Below are 18,671 nucleotides of genomic sequence, written 5' to 3' on the forward strand. Positions count from 1 at the left end.
CGAGATCCTCAGAAAAATGTCGTCGCTTCTAAAAAAGAAGAACAATTTCCAATGGACTCCGGAATACCAACAAGGCTTGAAAGACTTAAAATGGTACCTATCAAGCCCCCCGTTACTGTCAAAACCGGGGAAAGGTGAGCAGTTTCTAATATATCTAGCGGTCTCGAAAGTAGCGGTAAGTGCCGTTTTAGTCCGAGAAGAAGAAGGTACGTAGTTTCCTGCTCATTATGTTAGTATAATATAATTGGGAGCAGAGACTTGTTATCTGCACCTCAACAAGCTGGCCTTAACTCTCTTAGTCACCTATCGAAAGCTTAGGCCTTATTTTCTGTCCTACCCGATAGCTGTTGTGACAACCTTTCCCTTAAGAAATGTCCTTCACAAACCTAAATTGTCAGGTCATTTGGCTAAATGGGAAGTCAAAATTAGTGAGTTCGACATTGATTACAAACCCAGGACTGCGATTAAGTCGCAAGTTTTGGCCGACTTTGTGGTCGATTTCAGTCCCTGGTTAATGCCCTTAGCTACTAAGGAAGCAATGTTGGTATTGGAAATGACATAAGGACTCTGGACCTTGTTTACAGATGGAGCTTCTAAAGTGAAGGGGTTCGGCCTCGGGATAGTTCTAGTTATGCCCTCGGGAGAAATCACGAGGCAGTTCATTAAAACTGTTCCATTAACTACCAATGAAGTCGAGTATGAGGCTTTAATTGCAGAACTTAAACTAGCACGGAGACTTGGCTCTGAGGTCATCGAGGTAAAATACGATTCCCAACTAGTAGTAAATCAAGTGTACGGGATTTTTGACACAAATGAAGAACGCATGCAACGATATGTAAGCAAGGTTCAAGCATTGCTTGCACGATTCAGGGAATGGTCGATCATACATATCCTGAGGGAAGAAAACGTGGAAGCAGATGCATTAGCCAATTTGGGGTCATCTACGGAGATGAAAGGATTTGATTCCAAAACTGTCGTTCAACTTCTACACTCGGTATTGGATATGGATGGTTACTGCAAGGTAAATTCAACCAACCTAGTCTGGGACTGGAGGAATGAGTTCGTCAAATATCTTCGGCATGGCAAACTACCCGAACACCCGAAGGTGTCCCGGGAACTACGCACCAAGGTCGCTCGTTACTGCCTCGTGGATGGGAAATTATATAGAAGATCATACCAAGGTCCAATGGCCCGATGTCTAGGAGATTCAGAGGAAGAATACGTAATGAGAGAAGTCCATGAAGGAATTTGTGAGAACAATGCCGGTGCAGATTTGTTGGTTCTAAAGCTGGTTAGGGCAGGATATTATTGGCCCCGCATGGAACAAGATGCAAAGACGTTCATTCAGAAATGCGGCAAATGTTAAAGCTATGCATATTTGGTACACCAACCGGCAGAACTCTTGCATTCAGTACTGTCCCCATGGCCATTCATGAAATACGGGATGGACATTATTGGTCCACTACCACCGGGACCCGAAAAGGTAAGATTCCTTTTAATTTTAATTGACTACTTCACTAAATGGGTTTAAGCAGGTCGTTACCAAAAGATCGGTGAGCATGAAGTGGTCAAATTCCTACGGGACCACATAATTTGCCGATTCGGAATATTGAAGGAGATTGCCTGCGATAACGGACCGCAGTTCATAGGCTTAAAAGTCACAAAATTTTTGGAAGATTTGAAAATCAAGAGGATTGCATCCTCACTGTACCATCCGAGTGCTAACAGACAGGCGAAATCAACCAATAAGGTGATTGTCCAAAACCTCAAAAGGAGGTTAGAAGCTACTAAAGTTAAATGGACCGAAGAGTTACTAGGGGTGCTATGGGTGTACTGGACAACGGAAAAATCGAGAACGGGAGAAACACCTTTCTCTCTCATATATGGCGTGGAAGCTTTGATACCAGTGGAAGTAGGGGAACTTAATTTAAAGCTCTCCCGAACGAACGAAGAAGCAAACAATTAAGCGCTGCTGGTAAGGCTAAACTTACTAAACGAATGCAGGGATTTGGTGTACGTATGGATGGCGGCTCAAAGTGAAAGGATGGAAAGATATTATAATCGTAGAGACAATATTCGCTACTTCAAAGTAGGAGATTTGATTTTGAGCAAGGTGACTCAGAGCACTCGGAAAATTAACGCTGGAAAGTTGTCACCGTTAAAGGGTCGTACGAGTTGAAAAATCAAGATGGAGTCAAACTGTCTAGCAATTGGAATGTGACTCACCTCAAAAGGTAATACTGCTGATGGTGTTACACCCTATATATTTTTTTGTGTGCGTAAAACTGCGTCGTGAGCAAACTAATGTAGGACCCAAAAATGAGATCATCTTTGAAAATATATAAAGTAAGTTAATCATGTTACCTCAGAAGTTACAAATATTGAATATCATGAACAACAAGTATAAAGAGGGATGGAAGGTTTAGAAGCTAAAGGAATTGAAGAAAATAATGTTTCGTCGAAAGCCGACAAATTGGGAATATTATAGCATGTACTTTTAGGATGAGATCAGGGTATTTTACATAATAAGGAAGTTATGTTACGAGTTATGTTATTCGCATGATAGTCGTGTGTTATATTTTGAAGTCAAGCGAGTGGTGGAACAAAAGTCGATGAAAGTCATCACAAGTTACGTTCATAAGTTTTACTGAAACTTTAGGTCAAATGTAACTGCAATTTTCTCCCAATATACTTAGAGTTATGGGGTATTTCACCCATACAATTAAATATCTATGAGTCTACTTTCCAACTCATTAAACCATTTATCAATACGATATCAGAGTAAAGAGATATGAAAATTTTTACGAGACTGCGCAGACTGTCACCTATTGCTTAAACGAGAATTCAAAACTGGGCCAGCTCGGGTCATCCACAACTGGGCCAGTTCGGGTCGCTCAAAGAGGCCTTTTTAAAGGCCTATCCCTTTCATATATTAGGATGATAATAGGGCAAAATAACCAAACTTAATCTCTGCAAAAATCCTTCCAAAAATTTCCCACAAACCCCAATTGATTTTCTCTCCCTTTCAAGTTCTAATTGGAGGTAAAGCCTAGAGTTTGAAGAACCAAGATAGGAGCTGAGTTATCCCACAAATAAGGTAAGTTTACTGCTCTCTTTCATCCATTCTTTATAGTTGTAGATGCATGGTAAGTTTTTCTATATTTGTAAAAACTCACGGGACAGTGATCGGAAGCCGTGAGTTTGAGTTATTCATTTGTAGCGGACTGTTTTATGGGTTGTTTTGTGGACTGTTTGGTGTTGCTGTTGGGCTGCGTGATTTACTACTATTTTGTGGAGTTTTGGAGGAGGAAGGGTGTGGATAAAAACCACATAAATGCAGGATGTTGGGTTGGTCGTTTGTCGTAACATTTTCGGGGTTGTTGACACTACTACGGTGGTCGTTTTGTGTATGAAGAGATTGGGGTGTGTTGGACTATTTTGTAGTATTGTGTGGTGTACATAAGGTTGGAAAATAATGTATATATGTTGTTATTGTTGTTTTTGGTGTTGTTGGTGTTATCTTGAATTTGGAGGAAGTAAGGATTATAGGGGAGATGCTGTCCGTTTTAATACAAAATAAGCATGTCGTTGGCTGTGCGATAGTTATACGTTTCATAACTTAATGATAGTATTATTATCGTTGTTGTAGATTAAGGTGAGAAGAGGTGAGTTCAACTTGATAATTGGAAAGAGTGTGATAAGGTATGTTAAGGCTAAGCCTTCCTTCATTTTGGCATGATCTCGTAGCTACATGTGTTAGTAGTGAGACATAAAGAGAAGTTTGTATTCATGAATTTATTCACATTATTCTAGTCTCATAAGTTACAATATTATTCCTTATCGAGACTCTATATTTAATTTAGTATTGTCTTCTCCCAGTCAAGAGAGCAGCAAGCCTATATATACAGTATTACAGTATTTTCATTACCATCGAGCTATAATCGATGGGCAGGCCCTTATTGGGCAACCTCTGATCAGATGGAAAGTTATATACCGAGCCTACTGTGGCCGAGCACCTATGAGCGAGCCCAGCATGGTTGAGATACATAGCCTAGTATGATCGAGCGCTTATGAGCGAGCCTACTACGGCAGAGCAGTTATATATACCGAGCCTTATAAGGCCGGACAATTATTTTACTTACTATATTGAAGGAGTTGAGTCAGTATCAATAGGTAAGTATATCTCCAGATCATCTTTGACTCCCAATTACTTTCAGTTATTATAATATCACTTCAGTTTCAACTTTCAGTTATGTTATTGCCTTATATACTCGGTACATTATTTTGTACTGACGTCCCTTTTCTGGGGATGCTGCATTTCATGCGTGCAGGTTCAGATAGACAGACGGGTAGACCTCCTCAGTAGGTGTTTCCAGAGTTCAGCCTGATCGGTAAGCTTCACGTCCTTCGGAGTTATCGGGTCTAGGTTTTCATGTACATCTTCTGTATGTATGTATATATGTTATGGGTAGGTCGGGACCCTGTTCCGATCACACTATATCCATCAGTAGAGGCTTGTAGACATATCCTGTCAGTTAGTGCACTATGTTGGGCTTGTAGGCCTGGTATGTATATTTTGGTGGTTTGTCAGTTGTAGTAGTTATGACTTCCTTGTCGGCCTAACTTTATATTGATGTTTATTCAGCGCTAGTTTCCATTCAGTTTTATATTTTGCTTCGCAAATTGTCTTGCAAGTTGGCCTCATGGCCAAATTATGACATTATATGTTCAGAGTCCCTTAGTCGCAATTTGGTACACCAGGTTAGTTGAGGCACCGGGTGCCAGTCTCGCTCCCAGGTCGGGGCGTGACAAACTTGATATCAGAGTAGTTCTGTCCTAGGGAGTCTACAAGCCGTGTCTAGTAGGATCTTGTTTATAGATGTGTTGTGCACCACATTATATAAGCAGGGAGCTACAGGGCATTTAGGAGTTGGTTACCCTTCTTTCAAATCTAAATCGTGCTGTAGAACTGAGTTATAGGAAATTTGAGTTAAACTTACGTGTTGGTATTTTCATAGACAGATGACGGTGACTAGGAAGACTACGGCTAGCCAGAGGGGGAGATACAACAACAGCTGAGGAGACCAGCAGGGTACCCCCAGTAGATGGGTCCCAGTCTGAGGCCCAAGGCGAGAAACCTACTCAGCCATTACCGGCTCCTCCACCACCTGAGGAGATTCCTAGGGATACCGCACATCCAGTTCCCCCTCCACTTTCACTAGATCAGGACTTGAGGAGTGCGGTGCATTTGTTGACACAATTGGTAGCTACCCAACAACAAGCTAGGGCATCAGCTAGTGGAGGATCTTCTGAGGGGTCTGGGAGTTCAAGGGTTCGAGAGTTTATTGCTTTGAGTCCCCCAGAGTTTACGGGGTCAGATCAGAGGGAGGGCCCGCAGGATTTCATAGATCAGCTTCACAGGATCTTTGGGGTTATGCATGCCACAGAGAAAGAAGTAGTTGAGCTAGCAGCTTTTCGACTCCGAGATATAGCCATCCTTTGGTACGAGGGATGGGAGAAGTCCAGGGCACGTGATGCACCTCCAACTAGTTGGGAGAATTTTTCAGATGCTTTCCTTGACCAGTACCTACCGCGGGAGATCCAACATGCTCGGGTCGATCAGTTTCTAGCCCATAAGCAGGACAATATGAGTGTTCGAGAGTATAGTCTCCGTTTTGACTCATTAGCCAGATATGCACCATCCATAGTTGCTACTATGCGTAACAGGATCCACAGGTTTATAGCAGGGTTAGCCCCAGAGTTGACCGAGGTATGTGCCACCGCTGCATTGCATGATAATATGAATATCTCCGGGATTCAGGCATTCGCTCAGAATATAGAAAGGGGTAGGCATCGACAGCAGGGTACAGAGAGGACTGAGCAAGGGCAGCGTAAGAGGATGACATTTCCTAGGTCTCAGGAGCAGTCTCAGGGTAGTTATAGGCCCCAGTACTTCGGACGGCCACCTAGGCCTCTGCCACCTCAGTTAAAGGGTTACAGGTATGACCTCTATACTTAGTCAGGACTAGGTTAGAGCTCACGGGCGTTGGTTTTGCAACGACAATGAGGTTCAAGGCAGACATGGTCATTTCTGCCATGGTGTGACATCTGTGGTAGAGGACACTTGGGCCAATGCCGAGCAGGTTGTGATGCTTGTTATACATGTGGGCGTCCGGGGCATATGATGCGAGATTGCCCAAATAGAGATTCTGGGGGTATGGCACAACCAGCAAGTTCAGTGACAGGATTATCTATGTCTGTGCATCTTTCTGGGCACGAGTCTCAATCTTCGGCTGGTAGAGGTCAAGGCAGAGGTAGAGGTTCCAGTTCAGGTGTTAATCAGAATTGTATTTATGCTTTAGCGGGTCGACAGGACCAGGAGTCTTCAGCAGACGTTGTGACAGGTATATTAACCATTTGCTCTCACGATGCTTATGCCTTGATATACCCAGGATCTAATTTATCACATATTACCCCATTTGTCGCGGGGAAATTTAGTATAGTGCCTGAAATACTAAGTGATCCTTTTGCGGTATCTACACCGGTCGGAGAATCGATTATTGCTAGACAGGTTTACCGAGGTTGTACGGTGACAGTTTGTAGTCGTCAAACCTCAGCCGACCTAGTTGAGCTAGAGATGATGGATTTTGATGCTATCATGGGCATGGACTGGTTGCCAGCTTGCTATGCCACAGTTGATTGCCGAGCAAAGGCAACCAGATTTCATTTTCCAGGTGAGGCAGTCCTTAAATGGGTAGGTAATACAGCGGCACCCAGAGGTAGGTTTATTTCCTATCTGAAGGCGAGGAAAATAATTGCAAAAGGGTGCATTTATCATATTGTGCGAGTTAGAGATGCAGATGCTGAGATATCTACAGTTCAGTCTATTCCCGTAGTCAATGAGTATGCCGATGTTTTTCCAGATGAGCTTCTAGGTATTCCTCCAGAGCGAGAGATTGATTTTAGCATCGATTTGCTTCCAGGAACTCAACCAATATCCATCCCTCCGTATAGAATGGCACTTGCCAAATTAAAGGAGTTGAAGGAGCAGTTAAAAGATTTGCTAGAGAAAGGTTTCATCAGGCCCAGTACCTCACCTTGGGGTGCACCGGTACTCTTTGTGCGGAAGAAAGACGGCTCGTTAAGGATGTGTATCGATTATAGGCAGCTGAATAAGGTAACTATTAAGAATAAGTATCCACTTCCAAGGATTGATGACTTGTTTGATCAGTTGCAGGGGGCTAGATTCTTTTCAAAGATAGATTTGAGATCGGGATACCACCAGGTCAGAGTTCAGGAGAAAGATATTCTGAAGACAGCCTTTAGGACCCGATATGGCCACTTCGAGTTCCTAGTCATGTCTTTCGGGTTGACGAATGCACCCGCAGTATTTATGGACTTGATGAATATCCTATTCCGACCATTTTTAGATCTGTTCGTGATAGTATTTATTGATGATATTCTGGTCTATTCAAGTTCAGAGGATGAGCATGTGGACCACTTGCGAGCGGTACTCCAAACCCTCCGTGATCGTAAGTTGTATGCTAAGTTTTCTAAATGTGAGTTATGGTTGCAGTCTGTAGCATTCTTGGGGCATATTGTATCCGATGAAGGTATAAAGGTAGACACTCAGAAGATTGAGGCCGTGAAATCTTGGCCTAGACCTACCACTCCGAGAGAGGTTCGTAGCTTTCTAGGCTTAGCAGGATACTACTGGAGGTTCATAGAGGATTTTTCTTCCCTTTCGGTACCATTGACGAAGTTGACGTAGAAATCAACTAAGTTTCAGTGGACGGAGGCTTGCGAGCGGAGTTTCCAAGAGCTTAAGAACAGGTTGACCTCAGCGCCAGTTCTAACACTTCCAGAGGGTCCAGAGGATTATGTCGTGTATTGTGATGCCTCAGGTGTCGGGTTAGGATGTGTCCTGATGCAACATGGGAAGGTAATTGCGTATGCTTCAAGGAAGTTAAGGAAGCACGAGAAGAATTATCCAACCCACGATCTCAAGTTAGCTGCGGTTGTCCATGCACTTAATATATGGCGGCATTATTTATATGGTGTTCATGTTGATGTATTTACAGATCATAAAAGTCTGCAATATATATTTAAGCAAAAAGAGTTGAATTTGCGACAGAGGCGATGCCTTGAGTTATTGAAAGATTATGATGTTAACATTCTCTACCGTCCAGGGAAAGTTAATGTTGTAGCAGACGCCTTAAACCGCCGATCTATGGGTAGCTTAGCACATGTAAAGGCCGAGAAAAGACAATTAACTAGAGAGATTCATCAATTGGATTGTTTGGGGGTTTGGTTAGTAGATTCCGACGATGGTGGAGTTGTACTCCAAAACACTGCAAAATCATCTCTCATAGCTGAAGTCAAGGAAAGGCAGTACGAGGACCCAGAGTTGGTCGAGTTGAGAGAGTATGTTCCGCAGAAGAAGAATCCATTATTAGAGCTCAAGGGAGATGGGGTTCTCAGATACAGGGGTTGTTTGTATGTTCCAGATGTAGCAGGGCTACGAGACAGGATTATATTAGAGGCACATTATTCCTGGTACTCCATTCATCCTGGGTCGACGAAGATGTATCATGACATTAAAGATGTGTACTGGTGGAACGATATGAAGAAGAACATTGTTGAGTTTGTCGCCCAGTGTCCTAGTTGCCAGCAGGTGAAAATAGAGCATCAGTAGCCCGGAGGGCTAATGCAGAATATAGAGATCCCGACATGGAAATGGAAGGCGATAAACATGGACTTTATTACGGGTTTACTTCGTTCTCATCGTAAGTTTGATTCTATATGGGTAATAGTCGATAGGCTCACTAAATCAGCTTATTTTCTACCGGTCAGATCTACATATACAACAGAAGATTATGCAAAGTTATATATTAAGGAGATAGTGCGGCTACACGGAGTACCAGTATCTATTATATCTGATCGTGAGGCTCAATTTATAGCACATTTTTGGAGGTCATTTCAGAGAGGTCTAGGGACTCAGGTGAATCTCAGCATAACTTTTCATCCACAGACTGATGGACAAGCCGAGCGCACAATTTAGACGCTCGAGGATATGTTACGAGCGTGTGTGTTGGATTTTAAAAGAAGTTGGGATGAATATCTACCTCTTGTCGAGTTTGCATATAATAACAGTTACTACTCCAGTATCCAGATGGCTCCGTATGAGGCTTTGTATGGGTGTAAGTGCAGATCTCCTATAGGGTGGTTTGATGTTGGAGAATCTGGGTTACATGGGCCAGACCTAGTTCAGCATGCCGTAGAGAAAGTAAAACTTATCCGGGAGCGACTGTTGATAGCTCAGAGTCGCCAGAAGTCATATTCTGACATGCGGCGACGAGACTTAGAGTTTGAGGTTAATGACTGGGTATTCTTAAAGGTATCCCCTATGAAGGGCGTGATGAGGTTTGGCAAGAAATGCAAGCTTAGCCCACGGTATATTGCGCCTTACAAGATTATTCGAAGAGTGGGCCAAGTAGCTTATGAGTTAGAATTGCCCTCAGAATTGGAGTCAGTCCATCCGATTTTTCACGTATCTATGCTACGGAAGTGCATTGGCGATCCTACCAGAGTGGTGTCCATAGATGATGTACAAATTACGAAGGACTTGTCATACAAGGAAATTCCAGTTGCCATATTAGACCGACAAATTCGTAAGCTACGAAATAAGGAGGTAGCCTCCGTGAAGGTTTTATGGAGAAGCAATAATGTGGAAGAGATGACATGGGAAGCGAAGGAAGAAATGAAGTATAAATACCCCCACCAATTTCAAACTGAAGATATGGCTCGAGATGGGATGCTACAGCACAACTCTATTCAGGCTAGTAGGTCATCAGGTAAGCTCTTATTTTCTGACTTTCAGTATTTATGATTTACGACTCTTTGAGGCAAAGTGTTATTATTTATAGACATTGGCCATGTGTGGCATGCATAGTATGTTTTCTAGCTGCATGCAAGTTGGTTGAAGTGTAGTGTACGGAGGAAACTCTGGCAAAATATTTCTAAAGTCTCTAAAAGTAAACATTCGAAGACGAATATTCCCAAGGGCGGAATGATGTTACACCCTATATTTATTTTTGTACGTAAAACTGCGTCGTGAGCAAACTAATGTAGGACCTAAAAATGAGATCAGCTTTGAAAATATATAAAGCAAGTTAATCATGTTACCTCGGAAGTTACAAATATTGAATATCATGAGCAACAAGTACAAAGAGGGTTGGAAGGTTTAGAAGCTAAAGGAATTGAAGAAAATAATGTTTCGTCGAAAGCCGACAAATTGGGAATGTTATAGCATGTACATTTGGGATGAGACCAGGGTGTTTTACATGGTAAGGAGGTTATGTTACGAGCTATGTTATTCGTATGATAGTCGTGTGTTATGTTTTGAAGTCAAGCGAGTGGTGGAACAAAAGTCGATGAAAGTCATCAAAAGTTACGTTCAGAAGTTTTACTGAAACTTTGGGTCAAATGTAACTACGATTTTCTCCCAATATACTTAGAGTTATAGGGTATTACACCCATCAAATTAAACATATATGAGTCTACTTTCCAACGTATTAAACCATTTGTCAATACGATATCTGAGTAGAGAGATATGGGAATTTTTGCGAGACTGCGCAAACTGTCACCTACTTGCTTATACGAGAATTCAAAACTGGGCCAGTTCGGGTCGCTCAAAGAGGCCTTTTAAAGGCCTATCCCCTTCATATATTAGGATGATAATAGGGCAAAATAGCCAAACTTAATCTCTGCAAAAATCCTCCCAAAAATTTCCCACAAACCCCAATTGATTTTCTCTCCCTTTCAAGTTCTAATTGGAGGTAAAGCCTAGAGTTTGAAGAACCAAGATAGGAGCTGAGTTATCCCACAAATAAGGTAAGTTTACTGCTCTCTTTCATCCATTCTTTACAGTTGTAGATGCATGGTAAGTTTTTCTATATTTGTAAAAACTCACGGGACAGTGATCAGAAGCCGTGAGTTCGAGTTATTCATTTGTAGCGGACTGTTTTATGGGTTGTTTTGTGGACTGTTTGGTGTTGCTGTTGGGCTGCGTGATTTACTACTATTTTTGTGGAGTTTTGGAGGAGGAAGGGTGTGGGTAAAAACCACATAAATGCAGGATGTTGGGCTGGTCGTTCGTCGTAACATTTTCGGGGTTGTTGACACTACTACGGTGGTCGTTTTGTGTATGAAGAGATTGGGGTATGTTGGGCTATTTTGTAGTATTATGTGGTGTACATAAGGTTGAAAAATAATGTATATATGTTATTATTGTTGTTTTTGGTGGTGTTGGTGTTATCTTGAATTTGGAGGAAGTAAGAATTATAGGGGAGATGCTGTCCGTTTTAATACAAAATAAGCATGTCGTTCGTTGTGAGATAGTTATACGTTTCATAACTTAATGATAGTATTATTATCATTGTTATAGATTAAGGTGAGAAGAGGCGAGTTCAACTTGATGATTGGAAAGAGTGTGATAAGGTATGTTAAGGCTAAGCCTTCTTTCATTTTGGCATGATCTCGTAGCTACATGTGTTAGTAATGAGACATAAAGAGAAGTTCGTATTCATGAATTTATTCACATTATTCTAATCTCATAAGTTACAATATTATTCCTTATCGAAACTTTATATTCAATTTAGTATTTTCTTCTTCCAGTCAAGAAAGCAGCAAGCCTATATATACAGTATTACAGTATTTTCATTACCATCGAGCTATAATCGATGGGCAGGCCCTATTGGGCAACCTATGATCAAATGGAAAGTTATATACCGAGCCTACTGTGGCCGAGCGCCTATGAGAGAGCCCAGCATGGTCGAAATACATAGCCTAGTATGGTCGAGCGCTTATGAGTGAGCCTACTACGGCAGAGTAGTTATATATACCGAGCCTTATAAGGCCGGACAATTATTTTACTTACTATAATGAAGGAGTTGAGTCAGTATCAATAGGTAAGTATATCTCCAGATCATCTTTGACTCCCAATTATTTTCAGTTATTATATTATCAGTTCAGTTTCAACTTTCAGTTATGTTATTGCCTTATATACTCGGTACATTATTTTGTACTAACGTTCCTTTTTTGGGGACGCTGCATTTCATGCGTGCAGGTTCAGATAGACAGACGGGTAGACCTTCTCAGTAGGTGTTTTCAGAGTTCAGCCTGATCGGTAAGCTCCACGTCCTTCGGAGTTATCGGGTCTAGGTTTTCGTGTACATCTTCTGTATGTATGTATATATGTTATGGGTAGGTCAGGGCCCTGTTCCGAACATACTCTATCCATCAGTAGAGGCTTGTAGACATATCTTGTTAGTTAGTGCACTATGTTGGGCTTGTAGGCCTAGTGTGTATATTTTGGTGGTTTGTTAGTTGTAGTAGTTATGACGGCCTTGTCGGCCCAACTTTATATTGATGTTTAGTCAGTGCTAGTTTCCATTTCAATTTTATATTTTGCTTCACAAATTATCTTGCAAGGTGGCCTCATGGCCAAATTATGACATTATATGTTCAGAGTCCCTTAGTTGCAATTTGGTACACCAGGTTAGTTGAGGAACCGGGTGCCAGTCTCGCTCCCAGGTCGGGGCGTGACAGATGGATCCTATCAATACTGAAAGTATGTGCTTCACTCTTTTTTTATTCGACTAGTTTGTGTCCCAATTAGTTTTTTTTGGCAAGGTTTTTAACGAGGTAGCAAGTGAAAACATACTACGAAAGGAGCGTCATCGGCAAGGATAAGATCTTTAAATGACAAAACATTAAAGTCTTCACATTAATGTTAAACCACTATGGGGATGGTTAAATAATCTTTGGCTCGATGACAAATTATTAATGGGAAGCAAAGCTTGCCATCGAACCAAAGACTATTTAACCATTCACAAGTTGTTTCCACCAATGAAGCAAGACTTCCAGTATTCCAATTCGTATACTTCGCACTCCAATACTGAGGGGATAATGTAAGATACGACAATGAGAATGCCAGGAAAATCAGGGATTGCTAGAACCAGAACAATAATGCCTCATCAGGACTGAAGACTGCACGACCAACCCCGTAGAGATAAGTTGTACAAGTTAGCCACATGTATTGGCAGTTTCGTTTTTACTTTAGCAAATGAATGCTTATTTACTTTTAAATATAGAAGGAATAAAATAAAGTCCTTTTATTTTATCTTTTTTCTTGTCCAAACGATGTGTTGATTTTATCATTTGAAAGTTGATAAATATTTCAAATGCTTGTGACAGAATGAACATGAGACATCCTCTTCAAGAGCATCGTAAACATAAGAGCGCCCTCTCTTATGAAACCCTCATAGTAAATGGTTGATTCCGGAAGAATTTATTCCCAGAAATCAAAGGCTATCAGATAAAAGTGTACCCGAAGCTTTAACAAATTCAACGCAAAAGGAATGTATTTTGCACAACACTTAAGCAAAAAACTTCTTTATTTATCTAAGTGCCAAACTCGAAGAAAAGATTGGCATATTTACAAAGTACAAAAATAAAAAAAGAAGAAGAAAGATTCTAAGCATTATCGCTGTCGAATCCCGACGGGAGAGAGGGATCAACGTCTCCCTCGGTGGAGGGAGGCAGATCAGCTGCTGGTTCTTGGACTTTATCCTCATCTTCTTTAATCTACCCTTAGGTCCCCAAATACTCAGAACCAATACTAGAATAATCAGCTGCAGCAGCGGGAAGGCATTCTCGAGCGGACAACTCTAGTTCTCGGGCTTGGGCAATACAATCATCTATGTTAGCAATGCCCTCTTTGTCCTTCTCCAAGGTCTTCCTCCGCACATGCTATATTGCATAAGTATTCTCAAATATGAGGGAATCCTCTTGGTTCTGGAGCTTTGCTTGAAGCTTTTCAATTTCGTCCTAGAGGTCGTCTGTCCCTCTAGGATCTCAGAGCACTGAGGCGAGAATTGAGCTCAACACTCGTAGCCGAATGGAGCCGGTTTTGGTTCATCGACTTATTTAGCCTCTCCTCCATCGGACCCTTCTCTCCTCAACAGCATTGGCCTCCTCGGTTTTGGAGCTTAGGTCTGCCTTCAAATTATTTATTAGCTCCCCAAAGGTAGACTCATGCTTGGTAGCAGCGAGCATAACGTCGTGAAGCTCGACCCACTTAACCTTAACCTCTTGAAGTTGTTCATGTAATTGAGTGGCTTCTTGGATGTGGGCCATCATCTCTTATTCGCTTTGCTGCAACCGGGCCTCACGTTCGCCCACCTCAGCAGCTTTTGCCTCCAACACCTGGAGGCGCGCAACAAGTTGGTTCCTTTCGGCCAATAGTCGATCCCGCTCGGAAGCGAGTCCTTGCTTATCGAGGATCAACTTATGTAGTCCTTTGAAAGCGAGAAAATTGGCCTATAAGAAGAATATCAAGGTTAGAAATCCTATTGAAATAGATAAATAGAAAAGAGGTTGTAAGGAAACAAGTACAGTACCATTGCCGCGCTGTGCGTGGCATTGTTTAACAAGCAATTCCCCCAAAAGAGAGCGCATTTTCTTCCGATATTTTTCTGAAGCCAGCATCTTCAGGTATTTCGCAAGCTCTACCGGCTTGGACTACATGTGACACTCATTCGAAACTAAAAGAGTAGCACTTCTTATCCCTCGAGGATCTAGGGAAGGGGTGAGTAATTGTGCCCCGAAATTCCCATGGTGGGGAGAACGGGGAGGAGAAACACTCCTTTCTCAAACGTATGTTGCCGGTGGAGGAGATGCAGCTGGTGCTGGTGGCGAAGGTACAACTGGTGTTGAGGGGCGTGAAATTGTTGGCATGGAAAGATGAGAAGCAGCTGCGGCAGGAGCGGCGCTGATTATTGTTTGCCAGTGGCTGAAGGCAGAAGAGGCCCGGGGTCCGAACTCTTCAGACCGGAGACAATAATGGGGGTTCGAAAGCGAGAATCGACACTATCTACCAATTCTATCTTGCCCCAGAGCACTTGGATCTCTTCTGCAGAAGGGTTTTGAAGCTCTCACGGCTAAGCATCCGGTTGAGCAGATAAAGATATTCTTTTCCGTTGAAGGGGATCCACTTCATCACTGGCTTCCTGGTCCTCTACAACAACCACTATGGCCGGCTCGATCGTTGTTTCTTTATTTTCTTATTTTGAGCCCCGGCCTAGGAAGAACGTTGCCTTTTTGGTTGTTTGTTCTCTGGTTGGGGACTCCGAGAGGAAGCACCTTTACCAGAAGCAGATCCGCGGGCATTGTTTCATGTAAGGGCACTTGTAGCACCCTCTTGGACTCCTTGAGGTCAGTTAAATTATTGACCTCCGGGCAGGTGACACCTTGCGGAAGTCCTGAATCAAGCAAAAGACGGAGTTAGAAACTTTTCCGTAAAAATTACCTATGTTCATGTAAAGACAAAAGGAAGAAGGACTCGGTTTACCATGATTTTTGGCCTTCCACCCGTATTTGAGAGTCATTTCCTTCCACCGACGGGATTCTAGTGTTTTGATTTCCTGAATCTTCTAAACCCACTGGTCCAGGCCTTGCACCCGTGTTGGTTCCCATCGGGTAGCTGGAACAAAAGAAACAGGAAAATCAGCAACTTCGAAAAACAATCTTTTCATAAGGAAATGAATAAATCAAAAACTTACGAAAATGGTTCCATGACTCGGGAAAAGGCGGAGTTGCGGCTGGGATAATGTCCCTTCTAGCGATGATAACAAATCGCTCTAGTCACCCGCGATCATTGTCATAATCCACGCTGGTAAGAAGAGCATGATTGCCACATTTGCTGAAGTTTATTTACTTCCCCACCAAAACTTTTGGGGGAGTAGAGGTTCATCATGTGGGAAAGGGTTAGGGTTTCTACGGTCTCTGTGCACAGCTGGCGTAGGCATGCCACCGTTCGTTATATAAATGGGCCTACTTATGCCAAGAAGACCCAGTACCGGTGGCAAAACTCCAAAATTACGGGGTCAAGTTCTTCATTCGACCCCCGAGAGAATGGACCCAAAGTAAAGGGATACGTATAGACATACATAAAACCCTCCTTGGTAAAGGTGACTCGCTCTATCATATCCGGAGTGAGGATGTCAATATCATGGCAGTTACAGTCCTCCTTCACAATAGGGATACTAGAAGGGCGAATGGAGGAGGGGTACCTGCTAATAGCCCAAGTCTGCGAAGACGCAGAAGGGGCCTTCTCTTGGAAGTCGTTAGCAGTACTAAGGTGTTTGGGTATGATGGTATTTACATTAGGAGGTTCGGAATCGGCCTCAGCATCCTTATTTTTCTTTGGGCATTAACCAAAGAAAAGGCCAGAGTTTTTAAAGAATGCAGTAGAAGAAGCCATGATAATAAAGAGGCAGCAAATTTTTGTGCTAGGAACGTTGAAGAAGATGAAAAACTTTCTAAGCAAATGCAGAGTTAAAGCAGAGAAGAAGAAAGATTTATGAAAACTAAAACTTTGCAAGTAAAGAGGTCAAATGATGAGTAGATGTGTAGACATAGACGGGAAATATATTTGCTGAATTGTGGGATAACACGTGTTCGGGATATTAATTGCGAGATAACGTGCGCCCTTTCAAGCGTCAGAAACTATTCAAGAACTTTCCCACCAAAAAAAGGATCTTCACCAACTTTCACATGACACAAAGAAAGCAGGGAGGACTATTTGTATTGAATAAAATTGATTCATAATAAATGGTCGAATGATAGCATGACACATGGACTCAAAGACAGACAAAAGACAAGTCAAGTAACAATCAGTGCCAGATACGACAACTGCGATTGTCATCGGGAAAATCCCGAAGGAAGCATAATCAACGGGAGCAGATCGAGTATTTGCCATCGGATAACATTCAATAAGGGAATATTCTCTCGTATTAAATGAGCGACCGTTGCAGAGAATATTTGCATTCAAGGCCTGCCGTTACATATTCACTAATGCACCCTTTATTATCATTTAAGTGAGGCTTGATCCTAGGATCTTGTTTCCCTAGGCATAGCTATAAATAGCAGGCTCATCAGCCATTATAACACACAAAATTCTTGGCAAAACATATGCTATAATTTACTTTCGCTCTCAATTAAACAACTTAATTTTCTCTTTTACATTGCTTTCATTTCGGTCATCGGAGACATTGCGCTTGGAGCTGGGCTTGTCATCTTCTTCAATTTCAATTGCTAAGTCTTATTTTAATCTTGTTTCTTTATCATTTTTAGATCAAATCGGTTTGCATATTTATAAATCACGTAACAAATTTAACTGTTCCGTTTTACGGATAAACAAGATTCAATATGGGATTTTAGTATTAGCAATACTCGGATAAAACACCTAACAGACTAACATAGCCTTGACTAGCTCTGTTTTCTTTTTCCTCTTATTTGCTTTAAGTATAAGGGTAAAAGTATAAATGTAACTTTATCAAACTTAAACTTAACTATGTGTTTTTATATATTATTATACACCATATTTCTGATTTTTGTGAATTAAACATTCGTCAAGAAAAGTATGTGCGCATAACAAGGATTATTATTCTAATTTTACAATCATTGCATTTGTATACGGTCGAAATGGATTTCAGCCTTGGCATGTCCGGTACGGTTCGAAGGGTGGTGTATCGAAGTAAGATCCCGAAGGGGGGAACAAACTAACCTAGAGCCCCGGGAGGCCGATCCGTGTTGAGATCGATATCATAATCAAACTCGAACAAGAATCGAACCATGGCGCGGGTAGATCTATCGTGCTGATAATCCAAAAACCAACCTACATCGACCTAGAATCCATCCGAGGGCTCGAACCAGGATCGAGCTCGAGCCAAGATCACGAGTTCGAGCCGAAGTCAAGCTCGAACTAAAATCGAGGATTCTAAGCAAGATCGAGCTCGCACACAAAAGCCGTTGTAATCCCACTAGAGGGAATCTTGGCAGAAATTATGAAAAAGCTGATTTATCATGGGTCTCCCACTGAATGTTTATTTTATTATACTTGGAGCCAAACCCTTTTTACTATAAAAGGGCTTGTTTTATCATTTCTTAGGGGGCATCTTTTCAGAGACTTAGACTATCAAAAACTGTATTATTTTCTCTATAAGCAAGAGTGATCTTTCTAGTTCCTTAGATTGATTCTATTTTGTTAAATCCTAAATTCACTATTCCTAATTGATTCGCCTGGATTACGTTTTCGCCAACCTATATTCATCATTTTATTTATTCTAGCATTCTGTATTAAGTTGTACCACATATATTCGAAACTGCGTATAAATTCAACTATATTCATTTTTTCGGGTAAACAACATTATAATTCCAGCATAATTTTGTCTACGAAGCAAATGACTCCTAGATATTGCAGGTCTTGTTAACCCGGTTTAGTTAGCTCGTTCAGTTATGTAACTATGCAACAAAATTTGAAAGACCGAATTTGGGTATATTGGTTTGTTAAATCCAAATGGCCGGGTCAACAAACGACAAATAAAAGTAACAAGGGTCAACTGACATCAATTAAAAGAACTAATAATAATAATATCTTGCTATTATACATAATTAGTGAATTTATCCGCGCTCGCACAGTAATTAATAAATTTACAAATAACTCTTTTTTTAAAATATGCAAATCTTATCAAAAAGAAGTCTCTAACCATACAAAAGGAAAATAATAAAAACAAAGCAATTCCTTATCAAACAGCAACACTAAACAA

The 18,671-nt window shown here is 41.5% G+C and overlaps 1 protein-coding gene across 1 annotated transcript; it reads left to right on the forward strand.

Moving 5' to 3' along the window:
* The first annotated feature begins 631 nt into the window (after positions 1–631).
* Positions 632–1,366, forward strand: LOC138897857 (uncharacterized). Its single transcript, XM_070183877.1, has one exon. The coding sequence runs from the start codon at positions 632–634 to the stop codon at positions 1,364–1,366; it is 735 nt and encodes a 244-aa protein (XP_070039978.1).
* The last annotated feature ends 17,305 nt before the right edge of the window (positions 1,367–18,671 follow it).

The sequence above is a fragment of the Nicotiana tomentosiformis genome, chromosome 8 (assembly GCF_000390325.3).
Source record: "Nicotiana tomentosiformis chromosome 8, ASM39032v3, whole genome shotgun sequence".
In the NCBI taxonomy this organism is placed as follows: Eukaryota; Viridiplantae; Streptophyta; class Magnoliopsida; order Solanales; family Solanaceae; genus Nicotiana; species Nicotiana tomentosiformis.

What these genes read in the sequence shown, in the direction of transcription:
- LOC138897857 (XM_070183877.1), top strand. Translation starts at nt 632, where the DNA reads ATGCCCTCGGGAGAAATCACGAGGCAGTTCATTAAAACTGTTCCATTA.